Source organism: Nipponia nippon, unplaced genomic scaffold (genome assembly GCF_047370975.1).
Source record: "Nipponia nippon isolate SJK-2023a ecotype South Korea unplaced genomic scaffold, ASM4737097v1 scaffold_5, whole genome shotgun sequence".
NCBI classification, from domain to species: domain Eukaryota; kingdom Metazoa; phylum Chordata; class Aves; order Pelecaniformes; family Threskiornithidae; genus Nipponia; species Nipponia nippon.
In genome coordinates this window covers 74,463,302-74,490,760 of record NW_028262369.1, presented here as the reverse complement: position 1 = coordinate 74,490,760, position 27,459 = coordinate 74,463,302, and the positions used below count along the sequence as shown (strand labels likewise).

The 27,459-nt window shown below is 35.5% G+C and overlaps 1 protein-coding gene across 5 annotated transcripts in view; it reads right to left on the bottom strand.

Moving 5' to 3' along the window:
- The window catches only part of CCDC141 (coiled-coil domain containing 141), a 107,200-nt gene that overhangs the window by 39,916 nt on the left and 39,825 nt on the right, over positions 1 to 27,459 (bottom strand). For all 5 annotated transcript variants that reach the window (XM_087733277.1, XM_087733273.1, XM_087733274.1 and 2 more), the window contains exons 7-11: positions 25,686 to 25,805; positions 13,831 to 14,025; positions 8,475 to 8,647; positions 3,412 to 3,553; positions 1,473 to 1,592 (exon numbers count right to left, since the gene is read on the bottom strand). In XM_087733277.1, the coding sequence (XP_087589403.1) occupies positions 1,473 to 1,592; positions 3,412 to 3,553; positions 8,475 to 8,647; positions 13,831 to 14,025; positions 25,686 to 25,805 (750 nt within the window). The remainder of the gene's footprint in view (positions 1 to 1,472; positions 1,593 to 3,411; positions 3,554 to 8,474; positions 8,648 to 13,830; positions 14,026 to 25,685; positions 25,806 to 27,459) is intronic.

The window sequence follows — 27,459 nt, the reverse complement described above, 5'->3', positions numbered from 1 at the left end:
TAGAACCACTGGGTCCTCATAAGGCTACTGCTGTAATTGTTTTAAGGCCTGTGCTTGTAGCACTCTTCCTTATGAATCTTAGTGCCTTCATTCTTGAATCAATAATTGCTTCCTAGCTCTAGACTAGTCCCCACCCATCAAGCTAGATTACCCTGCATTCCAACCCAAACCAATGTTCTTGCATGCAGCAAATCTGCAGAAATCAGACGGAGAGCAAATAGTGGGTTATATCTGTTCCTGCATCAACTACTCGGACCCAGAAGAGAGTCACAGTATGCATTCTGAGCAAGAGCTGAGTTACTAACATTTTCCATGATTCAGCTGGGATTCTGGTTTTCAGATTCACTGTCTTAACTCATAGCTTCTATATCTGTCTATCTACTTTTATATATTTAACTTAATACCACTTGGCGTATCTACCTCTGGCATTCAGCCAAGAGTGCAAACTCTAGCATATCACAATCTACAGAAAGAATAGGTAGAAGAGGTTACTATTGTCAGGGCAGATTGCACACTGCAACAAACATAACACCCTGGCTTGCAAAAATTTGGCAGAAAAGACACTAAAAACTATTATACAGTCTTGTGGAACTAAAATGAGCTCTTGCTCATCTGCTGAACTTTTTATATGCTTACTATGTGCTCTCCAGAATTTCTTTAAAGTGAATTTTATTTCCACAGAAAATTGTACAGATCCATCTCTTGGCTTCCATAAACTGTTGCCTGAAACAAAAAAGAACTCCATAGGAGTAATTGAGTTTTAAGAACTAAAACACAGGATACTCCTAAAATACATACTGCCATGTTGTTCTGCTTAGCCATGAAATATGCACCTGTGTCAAGACCACAGAGAGGATTCAGCTGGTTTTAAGCCACTTCCAGATACTGAAGTATTGCTATGGGAGTTGGAAAGGCCCTGGATGTGACTTAAAAAGAGCGTCCTCTGTGTTGCAGAGCTGAGTGCTGCAGTGCTTTCATACCATGGCTGCATTCCCAACATGACCAATGGATATCTGATTGCAACTTTACAGCCCCCTTCAAAGTTTCTCCACCTGGGAACAACTTTTTTTTTTTTTTTTTTTCTGATTCATCCCTTTAATCTGGCATAAAAAAACCACAAGAAGAGTTTTCTGTGCCTCTGCCTAGACAATTTTTAAGCTTGGTGCCTGAGGTAGGAGTAGCAATCCACATTTGAAGAGTCTTCCTATTAAGGGCTGATACTGGGATCTTGAAGTAGTAACAAATAACACAGTGAGATAGGGACAATGGGTACAACCAGTGGTACAAGAAGGACTGTCTTGTAATGTTATCTGTGGTTTTGTTCATTAACTACAGTTTTAAACTAAACTATAGACCTATTTTCTTTCTAAGAATACATAAGAAACTCTCAGCCTCTCACCTTATTTAGAATTACATACAGCATGCATTTATTTCTAAAAGTACTTAACATTATTAAAGCTTCTTTTTTTTACCTTTGTTTCTTTAGCCAGTTCAAGGTGTTTGTTCAAAACTCTTTCCGACTCAGACAAATATGAACCAATCTCCATACCAACTGCAAGCACTGGGGTGATTTTTTTAATCGACTGTGATACCTTTATTTGAAAGCATTATTTACACAGTTAATTTATACAAGTACACAGTATAAGAACAGTATAAAACATCACTTTGTATAGAAAAAAGTGAAGTAACACTTGTCTGTTGGTGTTTAGATTATGTACTTTGTATAATCAGAGAAATTCAGGAATGGAAATATAAAAGAAGAAAATTCTATTATTTCTCCTAAGAAAATTCTAACAGGTATGGTCAGAAAAACTCCTGCTTGCTCTCATTTTGTTGATAGTGCTTCCCTTATCCTAAGTATTCCAGGCTTACTATTTTAATAATGCAGAACTGCATTATAATCTAGGTATTATAACCTTGGCAGAAATACTTTTATTATGTTCTGGGTTTTTTTCAGAAAGTACATTTAAAGCTTTTCTGCCAAGCCAATAGACCTATTTTTGTGATGATACATGTACAGAACTTCACTTCAGTGTCACTGTAAGATGTTATATATGCATGATGATAACAAAACAGATTATGAAGAGCAGAGGCGGATGGCACCGGACATAGTATGTGTAGTCATTATTAGGTATGTGAATTTACATGTACCATATATTATAAGAAGTGGTTGCTGATTGAGGTTCAAACTTTATTAAATGAAGCTCAGGGGCAGTTGAATTTAGCACCAGACTCTTTGGGATACTTTGCAGTAGCAGAATGTTGGAATGAGAAGTGTTTTGCTTGGTAGGAATATAACAATAAGCACTCTTCACTGTAATGAAACCTCATGTATTATGACAAATCTTCAAAACGTTCTCTAATGCAAGACTGGGAACAAAGTGATTAGAACAAACTGCAGAATGAAACCATATGTCAAAATTGGGGTCTACATTTTGAGTAAAAATCACCTTCATAATTGAAGTTTTAGCTTAAGATTCACAATATGTTGGTGACATCATTTCTACAAGACCAACAACAGCTATGAGCAAATCTTTTATTTTCAGCTAAACTCAACAATATTTTCACTGTGTTCTAATACCATGAGGTCTCTTCTACATAAATTGTATGCAAAGGGACCAATTTATCGCAAAGTGACTTCCCATTTGATTTAGAATAGTTTATTATAAACATCATGCAAATATAAAATATCACATTACAGACTTAATTATTCAGTCATTAAATGTGATTTACTTTTTTGGTCTATGCTCTGGGATTTCCTTCATATGAACCTTGTTAAAAGATTATATTTTTTAATTTGAATTTACACATGGAACCTTATTTAGGAGCCATGTGTCTATTCCATCTCTGACAAGTCATTAAAAAGGTCTGCAGTGCTACAGAACATTCAACAACTTAAAGAAGGCTGTGATGTCCTTGATGCATCAGTATCCTAATGAATAAAGGGAGTTTTTATAGCAAACAGAATACTCTCTCTCAGCCTTACTGAAAATTTGCTGTGGTTCACAGTCACCATGCTTATTAACCCTCAGTTTTGCCACACTTCTATTTTTATCTTCAGCCAAATGAAACGGAAGACATAGAAACAGTATAGGAAACCTGCACGCAGGTCACAGTCCTGCTTGCTCACTTCATTTCCAAAATAACAAATTATAATAGCTTGTTATCTAAGCAAATCCATGCTTTATTGAAGATCACTGGTAAAATTTTCTCATGGAAGGAGCTGCATTTTTCAGAACAGCTTTAGGTTCGTTTGTGCTGATAACAGCATTCTAACTACAACTGTGCACACTCTAACAAACCAATATGTAATTTGTATTTACTTGAGTCAACTTTAACATTCACATAGCTATATTATGGAAATGCAGTGCACTGTTCATGAATGCATTAAGAAGACATGTTATGATGTACCTTATTTAGACGATCTTCAAGTGAGGCTGTCCATTGTTGTTTCTTCAAAGTAAATTCTTCATAATCTGGACACTGCCTGATTAACTGATCTACTTTTTTTTGAACATATTCCATCATTTTCTGAATTCCTGTCGCCCAAGAGCTAAAATGGAAAAATAGAACTGTTATTTCTCATTTTTGCTCAAGAATTAGAATGATAATGATTAAAAAAAACCCAACTCATTTTCTGTCGATTTGTATGACAAGTAACTTATGAATTTTAAACTGTGACCCTTAAAAGAAAAATAACAAAGAGAAATAAAAATGAACCCAAAGAAATTTAACAATGGGTAGAACACAGGAATGATATTTCCAAAAAATCATTTAGCACCAGTGCGTAAGTTAGATTCATGTGCCTGATATCCTGATTCATTGAGAAATACCTCATTTCACAAATTATTCTGATAAGTTATACTATCTAAAGACTAAAACCACAAATGGGACAGCCTAAAAAGAGTGAAAATATATGGCATATCACTTCTACTTTAAAAAGAATGTTTTCTTTGGACTTTCAAATATTTCAGTTTTTTTACAGTAGCTGAAAAAAGAATGTCATGTACCTTCTAAGTCAACATTTCTTTATACATTCTAAGTCAAGATTTCTTTAAAGATGCTGTTTTAACAGGAGAAAAGACAACATCAATTTACAAAATAATGGCTTATCTTATAAGTTAAAATATTTAATATCAGGGAAGCAATTCACACTGAATACTTGAGGCAGTCCTCTTCAAATTGTAAAGAAGTTACCACATTCAATTCAGATCTGAAGTTTTGATATAAAAAAGAAGAAACCACATATCAATTATTTTACTACTGAAATTTATTCATCGTAAAAATTCTTGTAAGACAAACATGTTCAAAATAAGTTTTTCATTACTTTAGTTTCATCAGAAACTTATGTTAATATATGTACTTAATCAAGGTTTCCCCCTTTGTCCTCTAAAAATCAAAGGAAATTTTCTCTTCACTTCAGATCAGGCTCAAGGAGTTAAACTCTGCAACCTCAAAGAAAAACCTTATTCTGCAGTATTAAAATGAATTATCATATTAATTATGGTATGGTATTAATAGACTATTCTGTTTGAATCTGATCCAAGAATTGGTCACAAAGAGAAACCAAGTTTTAAGTCCTTTTTAGGGAGTAAGTGGTTTCAAATTTTGTAAATTACTCTTTCAAAAATTAGCAACCTGTTAGTTTGTTCTTTATCCTTAAATTCTAAAAATGTCATGCCTCTATTTCAGTCCTCCGTAAAAAGAGGTATGTTTAAAAACTTCTACTAGCACCACTCCTTTAAAAAGAGCAATAAGAGAACAAGATTTATAGTTTTTGAAAATTATAATTTAGATCTCAGTAAAATCTTTGAAAGTATCATTGGTTTATTACAAATTAACACAATAAATTTATAACAGCAGTGAAATAAAGACAGTTCTTACACTCATAGGCAAGCTAATTGGCTGGTAAAGTAACAAGGACTCTCTTAATGAACAAAACTTACTGATTGTATAATTTTTTCTAGTTTTTCTAGCTGGTACTCTAAAAATTAAAATAACAAAACAATGTGGACACAGAAATCCATCTACATTTTAATTCTCTTAATGTTCAAGTACTCTGGCTTCTCTCAGTGCATTTAAACCAGTACTACACATGGCAGCCACTTTGATATTGCATTAAAAGTGCATTTTGCAGTATCCTCATTCAGAAGATACAGTGCAATTCAGGGCGTTATCTCATCAAAATCAACAAAGTGTCACCCAACCTAAGCAAGGTCAGATGATTCCTTCTCTTTATTAATAAATATATTGTCTGAAAAACTGGAGAATCTGGCGTGTTTTTTAAAACTAGTAGTCATGCAAGTAGCAGAGCATGCAATACCTTCTCTATCACAAATGATGAAGGAATTCTAAAATTACTGTGCTCCCACTACTCCTTCAGATAGCTGGCAGCTATTTTCAAATTCCACGCAAATTTCTACTTGCTGCCAGCTAGCTCAAGAATCCTACCAGACTGCAAACACTTAACAGATATGTATCTCATTGTCAGATTAAACTTTCTTGTCTGTCTTATGGCAAAGCAGTTTTTTGAAAAGATACCTAAACTTTTTCAGATTCCCACGCTTCACCACCTTCAAATGGTCACTGCCTATGTCCCTCCGGATTTCCAGGCTGGTTAGATAAAGGAAATGGGAAGCCTGTGAGGGCAGTTAAGACTATCAATGAATTGTGCAATAAGGGGAACAAAATAGTAATCAGGATTTAGTCTTGATAGGAGTTCAATTTTCTGTCAAAATCTTCCTCCTTTGACCCTCAGCCATTCATACAAATCTTGTTGTCCCATGTGGGTTAATCATTGGGCTAAATACTGGCCAGCATTTAAGGATAGCACAGTGGCTTATACATGACAAAGGGAGGCCTCTCTCTTTCCTGTTTCAAAACATGAACGCTTCTGGGGGAAATTAATGTTCTGGAATATAACACCTTATCACATTTCCTGACAGAACTCACTGTGTCACTGTTACTAGGCTTATGAGCTGGCTGGGAGCATTCTAGGTATCTCCTAAAGCCATGGGTTAGGCAAAAAAAACCTAGACTTGTCTTGGTGTACAAAAAGCTGAATGTGAGTCAGAATCATCCCTGTGGCATTGAAGACTAGACCTGTGCTGAGTTGTATCTGGAAGAGACTAGCCAGCAGGTTATTCCCCTCTGTTAAGGGCTTGTGAAACTGCATCTGGAGGCCACTTTGTTCAGTTTACATCCCCACAGTACAAGACAGACAGACAAGCTAAAGTGAATTGAGCAGAGGCCACCAAGATGGTTGGAGGCTGGAGTACATGATGTACAAGGGGGTGCTGGCAGAACTCTGCTCAGAGTAGAGAAGAGGTGAAGAGATCTGTCTTTCATTATTAGTGAGGAAGTGGGATTATACAAAAGACAGCAAAAGGGCAAGAGGCAATGCTCACAAGTTGCAGGAACAGAAATTTTGGCGAGATATAAGAAAAACATGTTTCACAAAGAGAGTGCTTAAGCAGTAGAACAGGTTTCCCAGAGATGCTATGGAATCTCCAGCATTGGAGATACTCAAAATTTGGCCCTAGGCAACCTAATTGAACTGACAGGTTTTGAGCAAGGGATTGCACCAAATGACCTCCAGAGTTCCTTGGCAATTTAAATGATTCCATGATTGTAATCCTCAAGCCCATGTCTAGGAATATAAAGTGTTCCACCTGCACAGAAGTACTAGCACTACTCACTGAAATATATGGCAAATTCATTACATTTGGGCAATGAGGCCTGAAAGCAGCAGCGAAAAACTGAAAAGCCATAATATTCTCTGTTTGCTTTCTTAGAAAGGGACTTATTTATTTTTACGATAAAAGTAGCCATTTAAAATATTTGACAGCCTGGGATTTTTCACTGTTCTTCAGAAACAGCAAAACATATTTCTAGTGATATTGCCTATTGATATAGTTTTAAGTTTCACCTTCCTTCTCTAAATCACTGCTGCTTCAGCTGTAATGCTTTGCCGTTTTTTAATTTATAATGTATTCTAGGTGGAAATATTACCTTCTTTATTTATTTATAGAATAGCTTGAGCAGCGCTTTGGCACACAGGAGATGTGCCTGTGGCATTACCCGTTTTTATTGAATTTTACCAGAAGTGACTGATAGGGTTATTTTGACAAATTCATCACCTTCTTCTTGATGCGTACCTATGATATCTTACTACCCCACTACTGATTTGGACTGTTTAAACATTTTTAAAAAATTCTTAATGAGGAAGAAAGAAAATTAATTACTTGTTATTCTAAGGATTCATTCTGTCAAGATCTTTAGTGTTCCTAACGTTAATCAATGCTGTGCAGACATAATTTGAAGCACAACATCTGCTTCTGTTGAGGTAACATCTAGCAGAACATCAAGTGCTAGAGAACAGCAGCATGTGTTCTAGAATTACGGCTGGCTTAGGAACCAAAGTCAAAGTTTCACTGAGGAAAATCCCTTTCCTTTCCTTTTAATTAAAATATCAGGAGATGTTGAAGCAGTAACAATAGCTGTAAAGCCAGCTGCATGTGTTCCCAAAACAGCGTTCTATTTGAATTTTCTATGTCATCCCTTTGCTAGGTTCAAGCCAATTACATCTGGGGTGACAGGTGAAGGTGCTTTAGATAAAATTTTTTGCAAGGTCATGAGATGAAATGAAAATCTTATCTAGACTTTCAGTTGCTGTGTTGAAGTAAAGCTATTCAAAGTTCAGAAATAATTAAGGACAAAAGCATGTAATAGGAAGATAGAGCTAAGCTGACCACTAGCCAGCCATCAGCCATGGTCACTTGCTCTGTCTTGAAGTAGAACTCATTAGTATAAATGGTCTTCATTCTTATTGCACCAGCCTCCTACTAAGACCTGGAAAGTAGGAGATATATAGGACTGATTCTAAACTAAGTCATGCTTTACATCAGTGTAAAAATCATATCTGTGGAGTACATCATCACTGTAGTTAAGAAAAGATTTGGAAGAAAAAAAAAATTCATTAATTAAAACTATTAAGATGTGGAAAAACTTCCATATTTTCTGCACTTGGCTTAACACCTGTGGTTTTGTCTTGCATCAAATCACATCACAATTGTTATAGTGATGACTTTCAAAAAGGTCTAAAAGGATTATATTGGGCAGCAGGGAGTGTTCATAGCCAGTGATATTTTAATTTTCATTTACATACATTTACTTTTCCAAAATTTTAAGTAAACCGTTGTTACTGAACACCTCCCTAACATATCAGTTTCACTATTTGACACCACTCTTACAGGTAGCATGTAGTATTCCTAAAGGTTTTTGTTAAAAAGATTGGTTTGTATAAATACCAACAGATAAGTATGGCAGAAACTTTGAGTTTCAGGCCATTTAAATGCACATCTACTTAATTAACTACACTGGCTCTAAATGCAGTCTGATTCTAACTAGTCGAGTTATAAAGCAACATGTAGATATGGAAAAATGCAGCAGATATGCAAAAATGGAGGGAATACCTGTGAGAATGTGCTTTATTAACTAAAGTTTGTCCCTTTTGCAAGGTACTCTCTGTGCAGCCTTTAATTGCTTCCTGTAATTCCTCATATTTCATTGTCAAGATAGGCAAATGTAAGCCTTCTGAATTAAAGATTTTAAGGTAATTCTCAATATCTTCAAGACCATCAAGTACCTGTAAAAAAAAAAAAAGCATCTGCTGTCAATATTTCTATTTAAAATGTACATGTATATTCTTTTACATAAATAGATGATCAATGGACATTTAATATTTGACATTTCTTCACAAATAAAAAACAATATTTTAATTTAGGGCCTGATATTGACTTTGCAGGTCACAGAAGACCACAGGTATAATTCAACAAAAGTTAATGTAAGTATGGGCATGCAAAATCATGATTACTTTTTGAATTTAAAACTATTGCATTTTTTCAGCAATAGGCCAATTTGACATAGTAAAGCAGAACCAAAATAATGAGAGTAATACAGCGCATTATCACTCAAAGTTTTACTGAAGAGCACTCAAAGAGTTTTACCAAAATTCTTCTTTTTAATGTTATAAATATATCAAATGTATACCCAGCAAGTAAATTATAATTAAATATATTTTCGTTAAAAACGTAGTCTTTGATTTTGCACATATGCTGCTTTGGTTTTGTTATACCTATTCTCTGTCTTCCTTTAGTGCAAGCAAAAGTTTCTCATTCATACCAGAAGAAAATGACAAAAGTACTCTAAAAAAAACTCCTGTCTTTTTAGACAGAGTAAGGACAACACTGAAACACTCCATTATTAAAGTTAGTAAATACTAATATTAGTAAAATAGAAACGTGCCCAAACCTACTGTGCATAATTAGCCTCATAGCAGTAGCACTGTATTCTCTTACACAGATTTTATTGTTACTCTAAACAGCAGAAAAATGTGAAATCTTAATAAAGCAAAGCAGTAGACAATGTCTAATAGCATTCATTTCTCATTGAACATATACATTTATGTAACAAATTAAAAATATGACTATAACATGGACTACTCTGTATACATATTTTTAAAAGGAAATCAACTGTTTGTACAACAGCAAACCTGTGTTCTGACTTTGTAACTCTCTGTATATACTCTAAGCTTTAGCTCAGTGAACAATTGTGCAGACTTACAATCCAAAAACATATTGCTCTTGAAGCCTCAGTTCACCACTGACAAGAATTCTGAGAGAAAACAAAACCATATACATGCTAAAATACTATCCTTAATTATGTCATCTTTAAAATTACCACATCAGAAGAACAAAAGAACTTTGAGGCAGACTAAATTTGACTTTAAAGAATTTTGCAAGGTTTTTTCAGTTGAAAAGCGAAAATTCAACGAGATTGTCAGGGGACAATATGATTGATCCAGCTTGCTACAGCATATTACATGTGAACCAAGAACTCAGCAACTGAGAATGAACCCTGTATTGCCGACTCAATATAGCAAGGAGAGATGCCTGAACACTCTCAAACAACTGAAATCTATGCAAAAGAAATGAAGGAAAATAAAGAAAAGAGGATGAGAAAAAGTAATTCAACTTCTATGCAAAATGGATTAAAATAGGACATGCATACTATTTTATTGTCTCTGCCAGGTTATTTTTGCTTGCAGAATAAGTGATTCAGCATTTAAATAAAACAAACAAACAAACAAACAAAAACAAACAAAAAAACCCATATCCTGACTGTAAAGAAAATTTTCTAAGAACAAGAACACTCCATCAGAGGAGGAGCATAATTGAAGGTACCCAGGAAGGACTTTTCCTAAAACAAGAAATCCTTTTAGTCATCATTAAGTATAAAAAAGGCCATGAACTTCAGAAGACAGGAATTACAATCATCTTTGGAAACTCATAGATTCATGGACCTATGCTAATCTCAAAGAATTTTTCTGTAAATAGAGGCCATTCACATGAACTCAGGAACTAAGTGAAGTTTATTTATTTTGTGTAATATGTTCTGTATAATGAATTCCAGTCTTCAGGACCATACTTAATAATATTAATTAAAGAGTCATAGGAAAGTTATAAAATGTTCAAGAATGATTATGGATCTATAAGCATTTCAGAAGGAGTTAACCACTCAGCCAGACTTATTATAAGTATTACTAGTTAGCATATTTAACTAGGCAAGCAGCAAATGTAAGAACATGTTTTGAGTCTTGCTAAAACACAACAGGGAAATTTATCATGAATAAATCAAAATGGTACATACTACTGCTTTTGTTACATTTATCAAAGAGCAACATGAGCAGAATGGCAACTGGACAAGAGATTACTTAGAAGAGAACCAGGATAGGGAGAAAAAAAAAAAAAAATCAGGTGTTCTCTGCAGCTTCTCTTCCTAACCATACCTGAGTGCTTTGTGTGTTCATCAACCTGCACCTTCAAGGATGACAGACAACTTTATTGGGTTGCATTGCCTGCATTCTTAGTGCTGTTGCTACTTCGATCAATTAAGGCTGATACTACAAGTAAAGATTTATGTTTCCTCATGTTCAATTTCAGTTGCAAGTAGGAAGCCTGGTTACAGCAAGATATTATCTAGACTGACTTATTCCCTAGCAGCTGCTGCAGTCATTGGTAGTTTTATACCCTTCCCTATTCTTCCCAGAATAGCAACATCAGGCCCTAAATTCAGACTTTCAAGAGGTCAACGAAATCAACATTAAACAATCCACACAAAGCCAGCCTTCTACTTCTGTCTCAGATTCTTTTCAAGAATTAGCATATATGTGTATCTCTGATCTTTTTTTATAGCATAAGCATATTATGGCATAGACAATAGAAAATGGGAGGAAAGCATCACATCTACATGCAACTGTGGTACCAGAGCATAAATTAAATGATATGGTTTTAGAAATTGTATCACTTGATCTATCAGCTGATAACACAAAAATACTTTGCAACTAATATATTCACAAGTTAAAGATGCAGAAGAGCTATAATTAGTGATCTAAATGCTTAACACTAATGACAGGGTTTTTTTCATTTCAGCATGGAAGATTAGTAGGGAAAAACAATAGTTATGCTAGCAAAATGACCTAAACCTTACAAGCTGTAATTAAAATGAATGCAAACATGCTGAAGATAACATGGGCATAACTCCTATGAGCAGAAATAATATCCCTCTTTCCTGAGCCATTCTGGGAGTTTCCTGTTATTAAAAAACCACTTTGTAATAAATCCAAATGTCACTCAAAAAGGATCTTAATATTTCTCTCTAAATTTCCCTGTTAATGGTTACATTGACCATTCTTCATGATTGAGATCCATTTTAAGTCATTTTTAAAAAGCAACAAAAAATCATGCAACGTGCTTTTCCCAGTCTGTTTGGTTTTGTGTTTGTGTATGGTGAATACATTCACATGAATGGTGAATTTTGTTGTGGTTCTTTTTTTTTTCCTCTTTAATTCTTTGATTTTGCTTCAGTTTTATTTTAGTTCAGTCTGTCTTCCTTATCCACTTATCATAGTTTTGAAATCTTTTCAAGGAAATAAAGGACATAATCCCTCTGTACATCCTCTGCTTCTCTATTGTCATCGGGCTCCATATACTTGTCTTGCTTTCAAAGTCCTGTGCCTGTTCAATTGTTTCTCTGTAGTTCCTTATGCTTTACTAATTACCAAGATCAAAAGAAAGTAAAAGATTTTTCAGCAACGCTTCTACTCAGAAATATGGACCTCTGTTTATGTATTTATTTATTTTTACCAATACTAAATGTATCACCACAAAATCATTGACTAACGTCATATTCAAACCTGAAAATTCCATTAACAAGGAAAAAGAGTCTAGAAGGCTAAGCAAAATAAGTTTCACTGGATCATGCAGAGGTCTGCATTCCAATCCCCACAGCTCCATGCCAAGAATGCTCCACCTCTAAGTCCCTCCCGTATAGTCACTTTAAAGCTAGTTACTATCTATACTGTCTTGAACGATATTTAATTTTGAAATGGTACATAGGAGGAAAAATATCCCAGCATCTAAAGTAGTTGGAAGAAAGTATGTGTGTCCTGGAGTTCAAAATCAAAAGGTGAATTTTGAAGTAACTTATGCACCTGCTTATACAGTACAAGATACTCCATAGCTAACTAAAAACGTGAATCTGCAAACACACTGTACTCAGTAAGCACCTTATTTATTTACTTAAAGCTATCCAAGTGAGTGTTTTCAAGCTTTTGCCATACCAAAGAAATCTCAGACTATTCCATGTATCATTGCTGAAGTATTCTCAGAGGATAGCTACACAGAGATCCCTCTGCAGAAAGTCAAACTTAAGGTAAGTACATAGACATAGAAACGGATTGATATTTAAAGGAAAGCTTAGCAAGGAATGTACATGATTACACAAAAAGCCAAGAAGCTTGCAAACATGCAGAAAAATGTTGCTTAATGCAGCCAAATAGACAACAGAATGCAGCCAAATGTACACCAGAACTCAAGAGCACACACACAACTTCTGTGTTTTAATTTTCCCGAATTCATCAAAAATTAAAATGAGAATGAGATACACAAGATCTAAAAGGAGTTATCTTTGGGCTAGTTCAAAACAACTAATATTCTATTTTGCTCATCTGCCCTTTACGTGTAAAGACAGCCCAGAGGTTCAGGCATAACCTGAGAACAAGTGAAAAAGTCTCTTTTCTGAACTATAGTAACTATAGTGTTTTGTTCACTCTTACACATAACAGGTGTAATGGCATGCTGTGGAGACACACCTGATCTAGTGCCGCCTTCATCAGGTTCTTCCACAAAGCACAGCCCTGCATTCTGAAAAGATGCTACCTTTGCTCTCAAAGCAATAGACCTATATTTGCATAGCTCCTTGTCCAAACTAGAAGGGGGTTGACTACCAGCAACAGTTTTAACACTGTTTCCATTAGCTCATCTCAGATTCCTTATTATAAATAAAATCAAGAAAGATCAGACTTATTAGAGTAAAAGATATCTCTCACTTCAAGGGTCTGTAAATAATTTCAACACCAAGTGTTGTTTACATGTTGTTAAAAAAATACTGAATGAGCATAGTGCAGGTTAAAGACAAATGTGATTACAGCCCCACCTGGTGCTCAAAATAAAAATTAGTTCCCTTATTTTGGAAACTGAGTGTTCTCAATATACTTTTTTTTTTTTTAATTCTTTTTTTTTTTTTTAAATGCATTTGCCATTTTGTATAGAAGTTTGAGGCTAAGGTCATATTAAAGGGTAATCAGATTTGTAATTTTCCATTCCAAATTTTTAGCAAACTCTGCATAATCTCATGTGTATCAGCCTTCAAGAGCACACTGACAGGTGTATTATCAGGTTATTATTACAGACTTGGCTTCTTACCAACCTTGCCAGCAGTATGAAAAAAGTCATTGGCCTCTTGTAGCAGCGCTTTCCTTTCTTCCATATGGAAACACACTTCTTCTCGCAACAGACAGATTTTCTGATTTGAAAGCTTTAGATGTTCTTTTTCTGTATAGTCCTCTGAAAGCAAGATCTTAAGTGCTTCAGCTTCCAGTTGCTTCACAGTGGAATTCCATTCCTAACAGGAAAAAATCCATTTTAATCAACTACACATAGAAAAGTAATATACCTGCACAATAATAATATAAACCCTGGAAAACATGTATCACATTTAGAGGCCTGAAAGTTATCACCATTTAAAACAGTATTTCTGCTAGGAGGGATTTCTCAGCATATTATGGTTTTAGTGACAGAGATTTCAGTGGTGGCATTCTACATTCTTTGACACAGTTTCACAGGCAGAAGTAGCAGTTACCAGTGTGTCTGCTGGGAAAAATAGTCTGGATAACATAAAGACAAGAAACTTCTACTGGGTAAGACCACACTCCCATGACAAAGAGCCCCTTAAGTCCAACTATTTAACCAAGAACAAATTAAAATATTGCCTAGATAATAGCTGTTTCCAGTGAGACAGTTTCTGCTGAGAGCTCCCTGGTAATCAATTAAATCAAATGACTCTCCCTTACAGTAGAGGTGTGCTATCATCCTTGACACTCTCCCTTGTACATTTTCCCTGATTTCCTACACAAAAACAGAAGTCCTTTCAAAGCATGTCTCTGCCTTATCTGACCATGACTCTTCCTAGTAGCAGTGACGTTCCAAAAGAGATGCTTTAAAAAGGAAGCTCATACTCCAGAATTTCAAGCCTCAGAGTCAGAAACATTACTGACACTTAATTGAGCTAGATACTTTAAAACTAAGGTGCTTTTTTTTTTTTTTTTTGGAATTCATTTAGCATTTCCTTTCACAGATTTGTATCAAATGGCTGATAAAGCAGACAGAAAAATATTTTAAAATAAGACAATTTTTTTCATGAAAACACGTGAAGCGTGCATATGGCACAACAAGATTACATGGTAAGTTCTTTTATTTTCAGCATGCTTAAAGAATGTTAGCTTCACATTTGTTGTTTCTTTTTGGTGAAATTATTGCTAGTGAAAGACGTTATTTTGCAATTTTTCCCAAAAGTACTCTGGTTATTCACAGATCTTTCACAAACAGCAGCAATTGTAATTCCCTCACAATGTCCCATCATGCTGCTTTATCCTTCTTTGAAGTACCGTAAGCAGGAGTAGACCTATTTTGGTCTATGTAGTTCAGTGCATTCTTTTTCTGACATTGTCTATTGTTGTGACAACAACTGGTATGGTAAAAACACTTGTTGAAAAAGATCAGCAACCTGTTTTACATAGACTTCTCCACCAGATGCTGTTATCTCTCCCTCCCTGTTGGTATGGACTAGATCTGGACCAACAACTAACAAGTGAGAGACACCCTACAATTCCCAACATAGCCAAGCTTAAATAGTACATGGCAATTCCAACGGAAAGGACTAATTTCCTTGCTGCATTCTAGATTAACTTGAACAATTCAGGAAAATGATCTAGTGCTACTCACAGGTCAGTGAAAAACACACCTCAAAATGGAAAACACATGCATTCAGACCATGCCTGTATATTCTTGCCTTGAACTTTGGATTCATTTCTGCAGCTTCACAGCACATGAACTAAAGCTGAAACAGAGGGTATTGACATGGGTAACAAAAGTAATTTTAAAATATGAACAAACCCATGGGAATAAGGAATGTGATGCCTGGTGTCATGTAACTACATGGCAACATAATAGTCTCAAAATCATTAATTATATAAAAATACCTTTAATCTCTCTCAAAAAACAACTACCAAGGTATATGAAGTGATGAGCCTTTCTGTGTGAATTAGTCTGTGGTACTGCTGCAGGTTATAACAGAGACAAATATTTTAGTAAATTTGAGGAAAAAAAGGACGCACAATTTATATGACAAATGAGACTCTAAACAAGATTTTAACAAGGAATTTTTCGTTAAATTAAAACCAGTTTAAAAGGATACTAGAGCTTATTTAGGTATTAAGTAATTTTTTTGAGGAGGAAAAATTTACAAAAGACTTCATGTTAATAAACATAAAAGGACTGCTAACATCTTCACTGAAGTAGTAGAAATGTCTCAGATTACAAACTTATTTGATCAGTATCCTATTTCTGTGCAATGCAATGTATTCCTTCATCTTGAAAATCTGATGAATAGGAAAAGGAAAATTATGACAATGCGGCTGAGTTTGTAAGCCATTTTTCCACTGTGGTGAATACTTTTCAACTTTCAGCCATGGAAGACCTAAGCAGCTGTAAAAAATCTATAGATCTGCATTAATGCCTTATTTAGCTTTTTCATGTTAAATCTACTTTTGCTTTTAACGCTTATTATAGTATTACCAATTAAAAAAAAAAAAAGCCAGCATAAAATAATTCTATAGTGTTAAAATGTTTCAACCAGATTCTAAGTGGTTTGGTAAGAAAACTAATTCCACATATTTAAAAAAAATTAGCTTGGTTTCATTTTGAAAAAGAAAGATGTGTCAGAATCCCAGAATTCCATTGAGAACTGAGTTCTGGTTATGTTTCAATATACCTGCACTGTATGCCTACAAGGAAGCAAACCTGTCTCACTCATGCTAACTGTTCTTTCCTTCCATAAGGGAACCCTTATGAAAAGCCTTCTCAGAGATTTTTTTCAAGTTCAGCTCTTCCACAAACAAACACCTGTAGACCAAATGCTGCCCATTATATCTCCTTGTATGCTTGTAAAAAATACTGCTGTTTTGGAATATCCTGCAATGAAATTGCACCACTTCCCAAGAAAACACTCAAAAAACCACCCCATGTGAGTTTTCCTTGAGGACTTGAACTGGACACTTCCAGCTTCCTAGTGAAATAAAAAGAGATTATTCTGGGGCACAATAGAAGTGATTTTTTGCATTTTTTTTTTCATATTTTCTATTACTGGTAAACAGCTATAGCAAAATCTTCCTTGGTTTTTTGTCTTTTTTTTTTCTTTCAAATTAAAATTATGACCACTTCCGAGATCTAGATGCAAGAATCTTCAGCCTGTACTTTTAATTAAGTGAAACCCTGCACTGTACTATTTAATGCACAATTCCCCTTTCATAAAGTCCTGTCTTTCTCTGCCCTAAGTAATATTCAGCAAGAATGAGGATTTTGAGGATAATTAGTCTGCTGTGTTGTATTTGTTCCTTTTTACCTGAAGAATTTATCTTGGGATAAATAGTAAGGAGGTCTCTCCATACACACAACTTAACTGACCTATTTATGAATAAGGTGTGGACCCCTAATGTCCAATTGTATCTGCACCGCAATGTCATCATCTTCCAATACCTGCAGCTGGAATGACTGGTACCAAATGCATTCCATGGTCAGATTCTAATAAAAAATTTCACTTGCATTTAAACATATAGATGTTCATGGATTAGAAAACAACACTGCAGTTGGGAGCTTTGAACTGGGACTAGTAATAATTAACTGACAAAAGGCAAAGAAAGTGCAGTTGAATATGTGCCTCCTCATTTTGTTATTATACGCTATTTGTATAATAATTAAAAATAATATTTTATGCAAGAATGAAAAGTGCGTATTTTAATGTAATGGGAAAGGAAATTGTCTATAGTTAGCTTAGAAGCAGATACACAAAACCAAAAGTTCTGAATTGTTTCAGTGTATCGCAATGTGTAAATTATAATTAACGCAGGCAAGGCTAATTATAAGAAAACTACTCAACTGGTAGTGAAATTTTTTCCTATGAGAGGATTTCACTGTAACAACATTCATAAATCTGTTTGGTACAAGGTACCCAATAGCAGCTTGTAGGTGATCTTAAAGCACAGGTTAAATTCTGCCTCGTTTATACTGGGCAAGCTTCTTCTCTAACCTTTCAAACAAGCTCAAAAAAACCAATTTATTGTAATAATTTATAGTTTACAATATTCCATGAACATTACAACTTTGCACATTCTCTGAGGGTATTAAATGTAGTTAGACTTATTTGCTAGCCTATTTGATTGTTACTCAAAATTGGTTCAATTTTCTATAAAATAACTAGCAACAATATCATTTTCAGCTTTCTATTTATAAGGAAATGTTTCTACACATAAAAAGCCTACACTTTCCATCAACAGGACATACTAACTCAGTGGAAAAAATCTTTGTCAGTTTTTTTTGTCCTTCAGCCTTCTACATGTTAAATTCGTAAAAATCTGTCAGTCAGCACTAAAATATTTCTTACTCATTTTCCCTGAAAGGAACACAAAGCCTACTACTACCTTGACTTTTCAATTTGTCAAGAAATGCTTGTAAAGTCCTCTGACCTCTATTAAAGACACATTGCATTGTTTGTGCCTATACTCAATGTGTCTCCTTAGCTCATGTCACTATTCTTACTTTTCCTCACAGTAGTAAGTCTTTTAAACACTTGTTTTCACTATTCCGTTTGCCAAGGAAAATGAGCTCTTTCTAGGTTCCTTGATTAATCAGGTATTTTTCAAGAGTGTTAAAACTGATGAGTTAAAATTACTGTGGCTTTAAGTAAAAGTTTTGAACTTTTTCTGCCTTCAGAAATATCCACTACAAGACTGAAAAAAAAAAAAAAAAAAGGTAGAAATACCTACAACTTCATCTTGTTATTAAACTGTTGTGGGCTAAATGGGCCATCCAGGAAGGCCAGAGAGAGGAGAAAGCTCCAGACAGACATTTAATTGTGAAATGACTTCTCCATGTGTCTAAGCATTAGCTGTGAGATCTGGGGAAAAAAGCAGGTAAATTCAATATTCTTGATCCTTATGTTAATGTGAACAAATACAGCAATTAATACTACCAATTGATAGCGATATTTAATTTGGTCATTAAGAACCATCCTGAAACCTCATTAGAGCATGTTATTACCTAGCATGGGTGCTCCAGACCCAATAAACACGCAGATCTATAAAACAGAGAAGTACTCTCCATCTTGCTACTAATCCTTATTAAAAGGAAGACTGATTCCAGCATTGTTCAGTCCTGAAAAGTGGCAGATACTAGACAAAATGCAAACAATTTAGAATGCTACTTTTCTCCATCTCTAAAATTATTTGGCCACAAAGTGGTGCTAGCAGTTCTTTTTTACCATGCCAAGCACCTCCAATACATGTAAAAATGTAACAGCGAGCAGTTAATCAGTGCCAGCAGACATCCCCATTGAAACATGATTTCCTAAATCTACCTCTCCTCTACTCTCAAATCTTGGGTGGGCATGCATATGCGCGTCCATTTAATGTTTGGGAGGGCTGAGGGCTTTTTTTCCTATTATGAATCCTTGTTTTTATCTTTGGTCTTGATTATTGTACAAGATAGCGATAAAGCTTTCAGTGGCTTCACCTCCTAGTAAGGTGAGGTTCAAGATAAGATATCAACTTGAGAACATAATAAACCATTCTCCTTTCTTCTCTCAGCCCAGTCACATAAATAAGGTGTTAATCCCGTAAATCCTCCTTAGGCTAGCCTCCGAACAATTTAAGCAAATTGTTTGTCCTGTTCGTATTAATGCAACAATACATGTAAGTAAACATATGTGTATTTTCTTTGTGTGAAACTGTTCAGATACCAGAACTTTCCACTCTCTTACTCCCTATGAGAACACTTACACTTGCTCTGCATGTCTATTACACAAACTTTTCACCATACCCTTAAAGATACAGTATACATATGTATGCAATGTTACTTGAAAAGATTCATTTACACCACTTTAGATCCTAACAGAAATCCCAAAGGAGTTCAAGACTAGTTTATCAATGTCCTTATTACTTCTAACAGAATGCCATTAGAAATTGTCATGGCCATTCAAACAGTATGGGAAAGACATTAACCAAAATCTACCTTTATATTTGCAGCAAGGTAAATAAAATGTTATAAAGCACCTAATGGCTCTTTGGAAACATTCAATTGCGGCATGGGGGAGCTAGACAAATGACAGCAGACATGAGCTATAGTCTAAGCAATGACCAAGCTACAGAAAAAGCATGTAATTAATTAATTAACCAAGTATTGTGTAAGGTACTCCTAAGAGTTCTATCTGAACATAAACTGAAATGTTCTTCACAACCATTTCCATGTTTTCTCACACAAACTGATAAAGTAGTTAACCGTATGAATTGATAAAACTTCTGAAGACTTCTGGAAACTACATTTCACTCTGAAATTAATGTAGAATATTCACTTTTTTTTTACTAGAATGTAAGTTGGACACTAAAGGGACTCCTGAAGGGCAGGCAATTCCAACTGTAGATTCAGTGTTACTAGACAAAAACTTATATTGTATTTTTCCTATTGCTAAAGAGATTGCTTCCAATATATACACAGTAAAAACTGGTGTCTGCTTTTATCACGATAAAACATTAAAGAATCAGATATATTAAAAAAATTGCTCAATAAAATAGAGGTGGAGGAATTTGGAAGCACTAATGCAGTTAGTTGTCTTTCTATTTGAAAAGATGGACTTAATTTCTATTCTAAAATTTTCCAAATAACATGCAATGCTACCATAGTTATATATAGTGGGGCTTTTGTGGCGGTTCCCCCCCCCCCCCCCCCCCGCCAATTATCCATGTAAACCTGGCAATATTTTTATGAGTGTTTTACAATTTTGTCACATAGTCCAAGTTATATAGTGACTCTTGATTTCAGGGAGAATGTTAGTCCTTGCAGAAGAATCTCATATGACAAAAATCAAACAAGTAGAAAATAATTCTGATGACTCTGTACCACAAAAGTGCCCAGCAAACACCCAAATGTGTGGTGATCACATGCATGTGTATAAAACCTTTTCCAACCTAGAGCTCCAAAATGAAAACGTTGCATGTTTTTAGAGCATGTTGCGTTACAAGGTACTTACTGTCATTTTAACAGTGATACTACGATTGTCTGCAAAGTACATTAGGTTGCACTGTAGGCAGTTGTTGTACATCACAATATTCTTTTGGTCTGAATGCAGCCTGAAAACATATTTTGGGAATTATAGATGTCTGCTTTACAGAAAGCTGGATAAATTGCTAGTATTGTATTTTTTAAATCATTCTGTTCCTAAGCATGTTCTTGCCACGTTATGTTTAATAACTTCACAGGTGATTTGGAAGAAAATATAAAATCATTGCTTAATGAAGTTTCTAGTTGCACAAAAAGTAGTGGAATGCTATGCAATAATTAAGAAAGATCAGTTATAGAGATTGAGTACAACCTTTTTTTAAAGTAGGTTCATTTGAACAAAACACCTAACTATAATTTCAGACTTATCAGGAATTTGTGTCATTACTGGGATGAAAGATTGTATCCTAGAAAGTAGTGACCCTGGACAATAACATCATGTTGCATGACCAACTGAAAAGAAAATTTTACAGGAAAAGTGGCTGAAGGGAATTTTGTGCACTCATGTATGGGAATGCAGAGGAAATAATATTTCTGTTTCCAGAACTAGTAAAACCATTTTTTTTAATATTGTACCAAGTTCTTCACTGACCTTCCCCAAACTTCTGCATGGAATTAGTCAAAGGATCTTTGCACAGGAGTTAGCAGGCCTCATTGAAAGTGCTTTAAACTAGATTTGAAGGGGGAAAAGGATAAAACCACGCTCACTAGAGATAAACCTGGGAACGACACACCAATGTTTGAGGGACGATGTGCTAGCAAGGTCCTTCCATCTGCCATCTCAGATGGAGATCCATGTGGCAGCAAAGATGCAAGGGTTATGGATGTGTTAGAAACCATGGAAGTGCCTGAGAATGGTCATGTAGGAATAAGGGCTTCTCCTCCCAAAAAGGTGGCAGGATCAACAGCCCAACTGAAGTGCATCTACAGCAATGCATGCAGCATGGGCAACAAACAGGAGGAGCTGAAAGCCATTGTGCAGCAGGAAAACTATGACATAGTTTCCATCACAGAAACATGGTGGGATGACTCGCACAACTGGAATGCTACAATGGATGGCTATAAACTCTTCAGAAGGGAGAGGCAAGGAAGGAGAGGCAGTGGGATAGCCCTGTACGCTAGGGGGTGTTTTGATTGTCTAGAGCTTAATGGTGGTGACAATAGGGTTGAGTGTTCATGGGTAAGAACCAGGGAGAAGGCCAGCAAGGCAGATAGGGTGGGAGTCTGTTATAGACCACTCAACCAGGATGAAGAGGCAGACAAAATATTCTATAAGCAGCTAGGAGAAGTCTCACAATCACTAAACCTTGGTTCTGATGGGGGACTTCAACTTACCAGATGCCTGCTGGAAATACAATACAGTGGAGAGGAAAGAGTCTAGGAGGCTCCTGGAGTGTGTGGAAGATAACCGCCTGACACAGCTGGTGAGGGAGCCAACTAGGGAAGGTGATCCGCTGGATGTGTTGTTTGTGAACAGAGGACTTGTGGGTGATGTGATGGTTGGAGGCCATCTTGGGCATAGTGATCACAAAATGGCAGAGTTTTCAGTTCTTGGAGAAGTAGGGAGAGTAGGGGTCAGCAGAACTGCTACCTCGGACTTTCGGGGGGCAGCCTTTGGCCTGTTTAGGAGACTGCTTGACAGAGTCCCTTGGAAGGTAGTCCTGAAGGGCAAAGGAGTCCAGGAATGCTAGACATTCTTCAAGAAGGAAATCTTAAAGGTGCAGGAGCACCCAATGTGCCAAAAGACCAGCCAGCAGGGAAGATGACCAGCCTGGCTGAACAGAGAGCTTTGGCTAGAACTCAGGAAAAAAAGAATTCGTGACCTTTGGAAGAAGAGGCAAGCAATTCAGGAAGACTACAAGGATTTCATAACATTATGCAGGGAGAAAATTAGAAGGGCCAAAGCCTAACAAGAACTTAATCTGGCTACTGCCATAAAAGACAATAAAAAATGCTTCTATACATACATTAGCAACAAAAGGATAGCTAAGGAGAATCTCCATCCTTTATTGGATGTGGGAGGAAACAATGACAAAGGATAAGGAAAAGGCTGAGGTACTTAATGACTTCTTTACCTCAGTCTTTAATAGTCAGACCAGTTGTTCTCCAGGTACCCAGACCTCTGAGCTGGAAGACAGGGAGCAAATTGAAGCCCCCATAATCCAAGGGGAAATCGTTAGCAACCTGCTACAACACTTAGACACACACAAGTTTTTTGGGTTTTTTTTAATGCAAAAAGTCCTTTTAGGTATCAGAAATAGTGTGGCCAGCAGGACTAGGAAAGTGATCGTCCCACTGCACTCGGCACTGGTGAGGCCACACCTCGAATACTGGGTTCAGTTTTGGGTCCCTCACTGAGGTGCTGGAGCATGTCCAAAGAAAGGCAACAAAGCTGTTGAAGGGTGTAGAGAACAAGTCTTATGAGGAGCAGCCAAGGGAACTGGGGTTGTTTAGCCTGGAGGAAAGAAGGCTCAGGGGAGACCTTATTGCGTTCTACAGCTACCTGAGAGATGGCTGCAGCGAGGTGGGGGTCGGTCTCTTCTCCCTAGTAACAAGCAATAGGACTAGAGGAAATGGCCTCAAGTTGCACCAGGGGAGGTTTAGACTGGATACTAGGAAAAAGTTCTTCACCACAAGAGTTGTCAAGCACTGAAACAGGCTGCCCAGGGAAGTGGTTGAGTCCCCATCCCCAAAGGTATTTAAAAGTGTAGACGTGATGCGTAGGGACATGGTTTAGTGGTGGACTCGGCAGTGCTAGGTTAACCGTTGGACTCGATGATCTTAAAGGTCTTTTCCAACCTAAACAATTCTATGATTCTAACAGCTTCTCAGAGTGAATGCTTCACACAACAGCACTACAGTTCCACAATATATATGAAGTCAAAATACTTCAGATCAGTGATCAGATGCTGAAGGCCTGTGAGTTGCCAGAGATTTAGGGAATTTCATGTTTGGACATGGTATCTCTTACAAGCCTGCTTTTGCTTAGTCTGTGAGCAAAGATGCCAAGTTAATTTCTAAGTTGTTTTTTATTTCAGTGTATTCCAACCATATAGGTAAAACACTGCTTTTGCAGTGATGACATCCAATATTAATCTCTGCTATCTAACAAATATTCACTGAAATACACATTTGATTGGTATACTTTATCTGAATTTTAAAAACAAGATGCCAGGCTCCTCCTTTATTCTGGTCTCAACATCTGCAGTTCAGTGCTGTAAAAACTAAGGCACAAAGCCTCGTAACTCAGCTTTCTGAAATATATTTGCAATATGCAGTTCAACCTGGCCACTCTTTTTGCACATCATAAGCATAACCAGTTCAGTAACATCCACTTCAAGAATTTCATTTCCCTCTGCTAGAACATTCTGTTAGTAAGAACAGCAGAAGAGGCTAAAGGTAAGATGTTCTAAATCGTAATTCACATGGATGTGTAACAAAAAATTTTGATGCTAAACACTTCTAAATGACCTTAAGAGAAAAAAAAAAAGCAATTCAGTAAGATGATATGAATGATCTATTACATAATATATGGGAGAAGAACTGTTAGGTGAAACTGTAATAACAAGTGATATCATTGTAAGTTAGTTTCTGGATGTTCAACCATGAAAAGGATTGATTATTACACAAAATGAAAATGCTTATTGTTCTCTTTTCTGTACTTACAGTATCATTTCTAATTCAGACAGTGAATTACAAGAATAGCCTTTCAACACTGAATGTGGGGAAATTTAATGATCATTTGGCTAGTTCTAAAATTCAGCAGTACTTTAGGACACTTCAAATATTTTTGTGGGCCCCTGTTTCTCTGGAACCATCCTACAGCTTACTCATTTACTCTTTATCTTTTGCTTTTCTTGTGCCAAAGGTCTGCTCCAGCTTTGCAGCAGAATTTAGCTTTTCAATACTCATCTTCCCTAGATGAAGAATGTGTTTTCTGACATGCTCCTTGGAAAAGCATTAGAAATATTATTGTATTCTGCTTACATGACAACCCTGAAGCAGTTAACTGTAAATTATGTAAACAGGCAACATTTAACTACAAAACTTACAAGGAAACATAACTACGAACAATCATAAACCTGTTTGTTGCTATCAACACAATAGCCTTTAAAAAGACATTTGTTTCTACTGGAGTGGTTTTTGGATGAAAAAGGCCTGCTTGGTCACCTGGGTTATTCAAATACAATTGCTTGAAAATGATACAGTAAGGAATGATCCTGACCCAGCAACAGCACTTACCTGGTGATGGAACAATTGAGGTATCTTAAAAAAAAAGTTCTAAATATATGCAATTTACTTCATTCAAATAACCTTTTTTTAAATATCAACATTGTCTTTAATGCCATCTTGCTTTTATGAGTGATGGTAATAGATTTATTCTCTGGAAAACTGGTATCCACAATGAAAATAGTATTTCCAATTACTTTTATTCCCAAGAAATAAATGGGCAAATACCTTTTCCAATCATATACACAGTTCAGTGACAATGAATTATGGTAGCAGTGGCTGGCTCTTTACCCTTTATGAACATTAAACTTTGGTAATATTCTAATAAAATTGCTTTTCTGTATTTTTTGTAACATGGTTTAATATGTAAACTACTAGTCTGGAACTCGATCACTAAATTGAAAAACCAACTAAACACCAGCAAGGATTATTCTGCTTTTACCTTATCAATAGGTTTTAAAGTTTTAAATGAGAAAAACAGAGAAACATGGAGGCCTGCATTAAAAGAAGTAAAATGAAAAAAATTCTCATTTAGACATATAGAAATATATATCTTATGTACACATACCAAGTATCTACTTCTATATGTGCCTATTAAATGCTCAAGTTCGCCTTTTGCTACTCATTTTTAAAGTTGCTTCACCAATCAGTTTTCATATTTCTTACTTTCACTTTGACTTCCATTTCTTCAAGCTCCTGAAGTAACTCTTCGTTTTCCAATAGAGATGAGCCTAAGTTTTGCTTGTGAAAATAATCTCTGATGTTTTTCTTGTACCACGATGTTACCTAAATAAAGAAAGAATCCAGTCAGTGAAAAATTTGAGAAGTGATTGTCCATTTTTTAAAATTTGTACAAGGCAGTTTCACCTACAAAAGAAGGTCTATTTTTCAATCCTTTTGTTTTTCATTCCTAATATTCATGCTTTTATTCAAATGTTTGCATTTATATTATTTAAATGTTAATAAATGCAGAAGGAAAGGATTATGGTCAAAACAAACATGGATTGGAATATATGTAACAAAACAGACAAAAGTGTATTCATCAAGTATGACCAAATTATAAACTAACACAGTAAAAGAAAAATCAAGTTATAGTCACATATAGAATAAATGCATGTTTTATAACACGATAAATATATTGCACATTTTCGCTAGCATCACATTAACTTAAAAATATCCCTTTGCATACAGTAAAAGATTAGAAAACTGAGTACTTTTGCAAGGATAAAAAAACAAAAAAACCAAAAAAAAAAGACTAAATGGGCCTTATGACCTAATAGAACCTCTCCATCCCTGGCTTGAAAAACCTAGTTAAGCTTTTGAGATAATATTATGTGGAATAACCGCTAGTAGCTTAAAAAAAATATATATTATTGCATCTTCCCAGACTTACTTCAGCAAGTATACGCAGCAAACATATGCAGTATAGAAGTATATCTTCTAAACTGCACAGAATTACTTGCATTTATTTCTACTTGATTCACAATAGGTACCTCTCACTTATCTTTGTAAACAACACATGGCAAGAATTCCTGAGTGAACATTTGCATTTTAAAGTAGTAGTCAGAATGAGTTATTAGTATCAAGGAAACTTCCTCCAATCTTTTCAGTCTGGAAAATCACCACTATATTTAAATCATATATGGCACACTAAGAATTACTTCATATTCTAGATACTACAGATTTCAATAGCACACTACAGATTTTTTTTTTTATCTGCTCATGTAGAAGCTATTTTTAATAAATTTAAACAATTCTGAAAATGAAAGAGCCTTTAAAATGTGTTGAAAATATTTTCAGTTACAAATAAGAAATTGGGCACGTTATCTCAGGAGTTCAACAGAGCTAGGAAAGTAAACAAATTATTTTACTATTGAGTCTTCATTTCTTGAGCATATCCTCCAGATGTGTACTTACTGATTGAAACATTTTTCCTGGAAGCACATTTTCACAGAACATTTACTATGGGTCCACCAAAATACAAAGGAGTGGAATGGACAATAAAAACTGTGCTAAAAGCAAAAGAAAAATTTCTCTGTAAATTAGGACTGTTCTCTGTATCGTGTATCTGCTTAGCAAAACAAACTAGTATTTCTGTAATGCTAGGCAAAGGAAAAAGTCATTCTTTAACCCTGTTATAGTAAAGTGTTCACCCCTTTACCACTTGGCAGTATTTCTTTCCATTGCAGGTGAGTTTAATCAGTTGGCTTCCACTACAGCTAATACTGCTGAGTGATTTCAGTTGTGCCAGCTTAGCTCTTAAGCAAGAGCTGGGAATATTTCACTGCTTTTTAAGAAAGAAACCCACAGAACCTTACTTTCAGGGATTTTGGTGGACGGATGGGAAAGGAGAGAAGGTTAATACATCTGTTTGAAAAAGACAGTGGTTTTTCTTGATTGGTTGAAATCTAAAATCACTTCCATTCTTCAAAAATTAGAT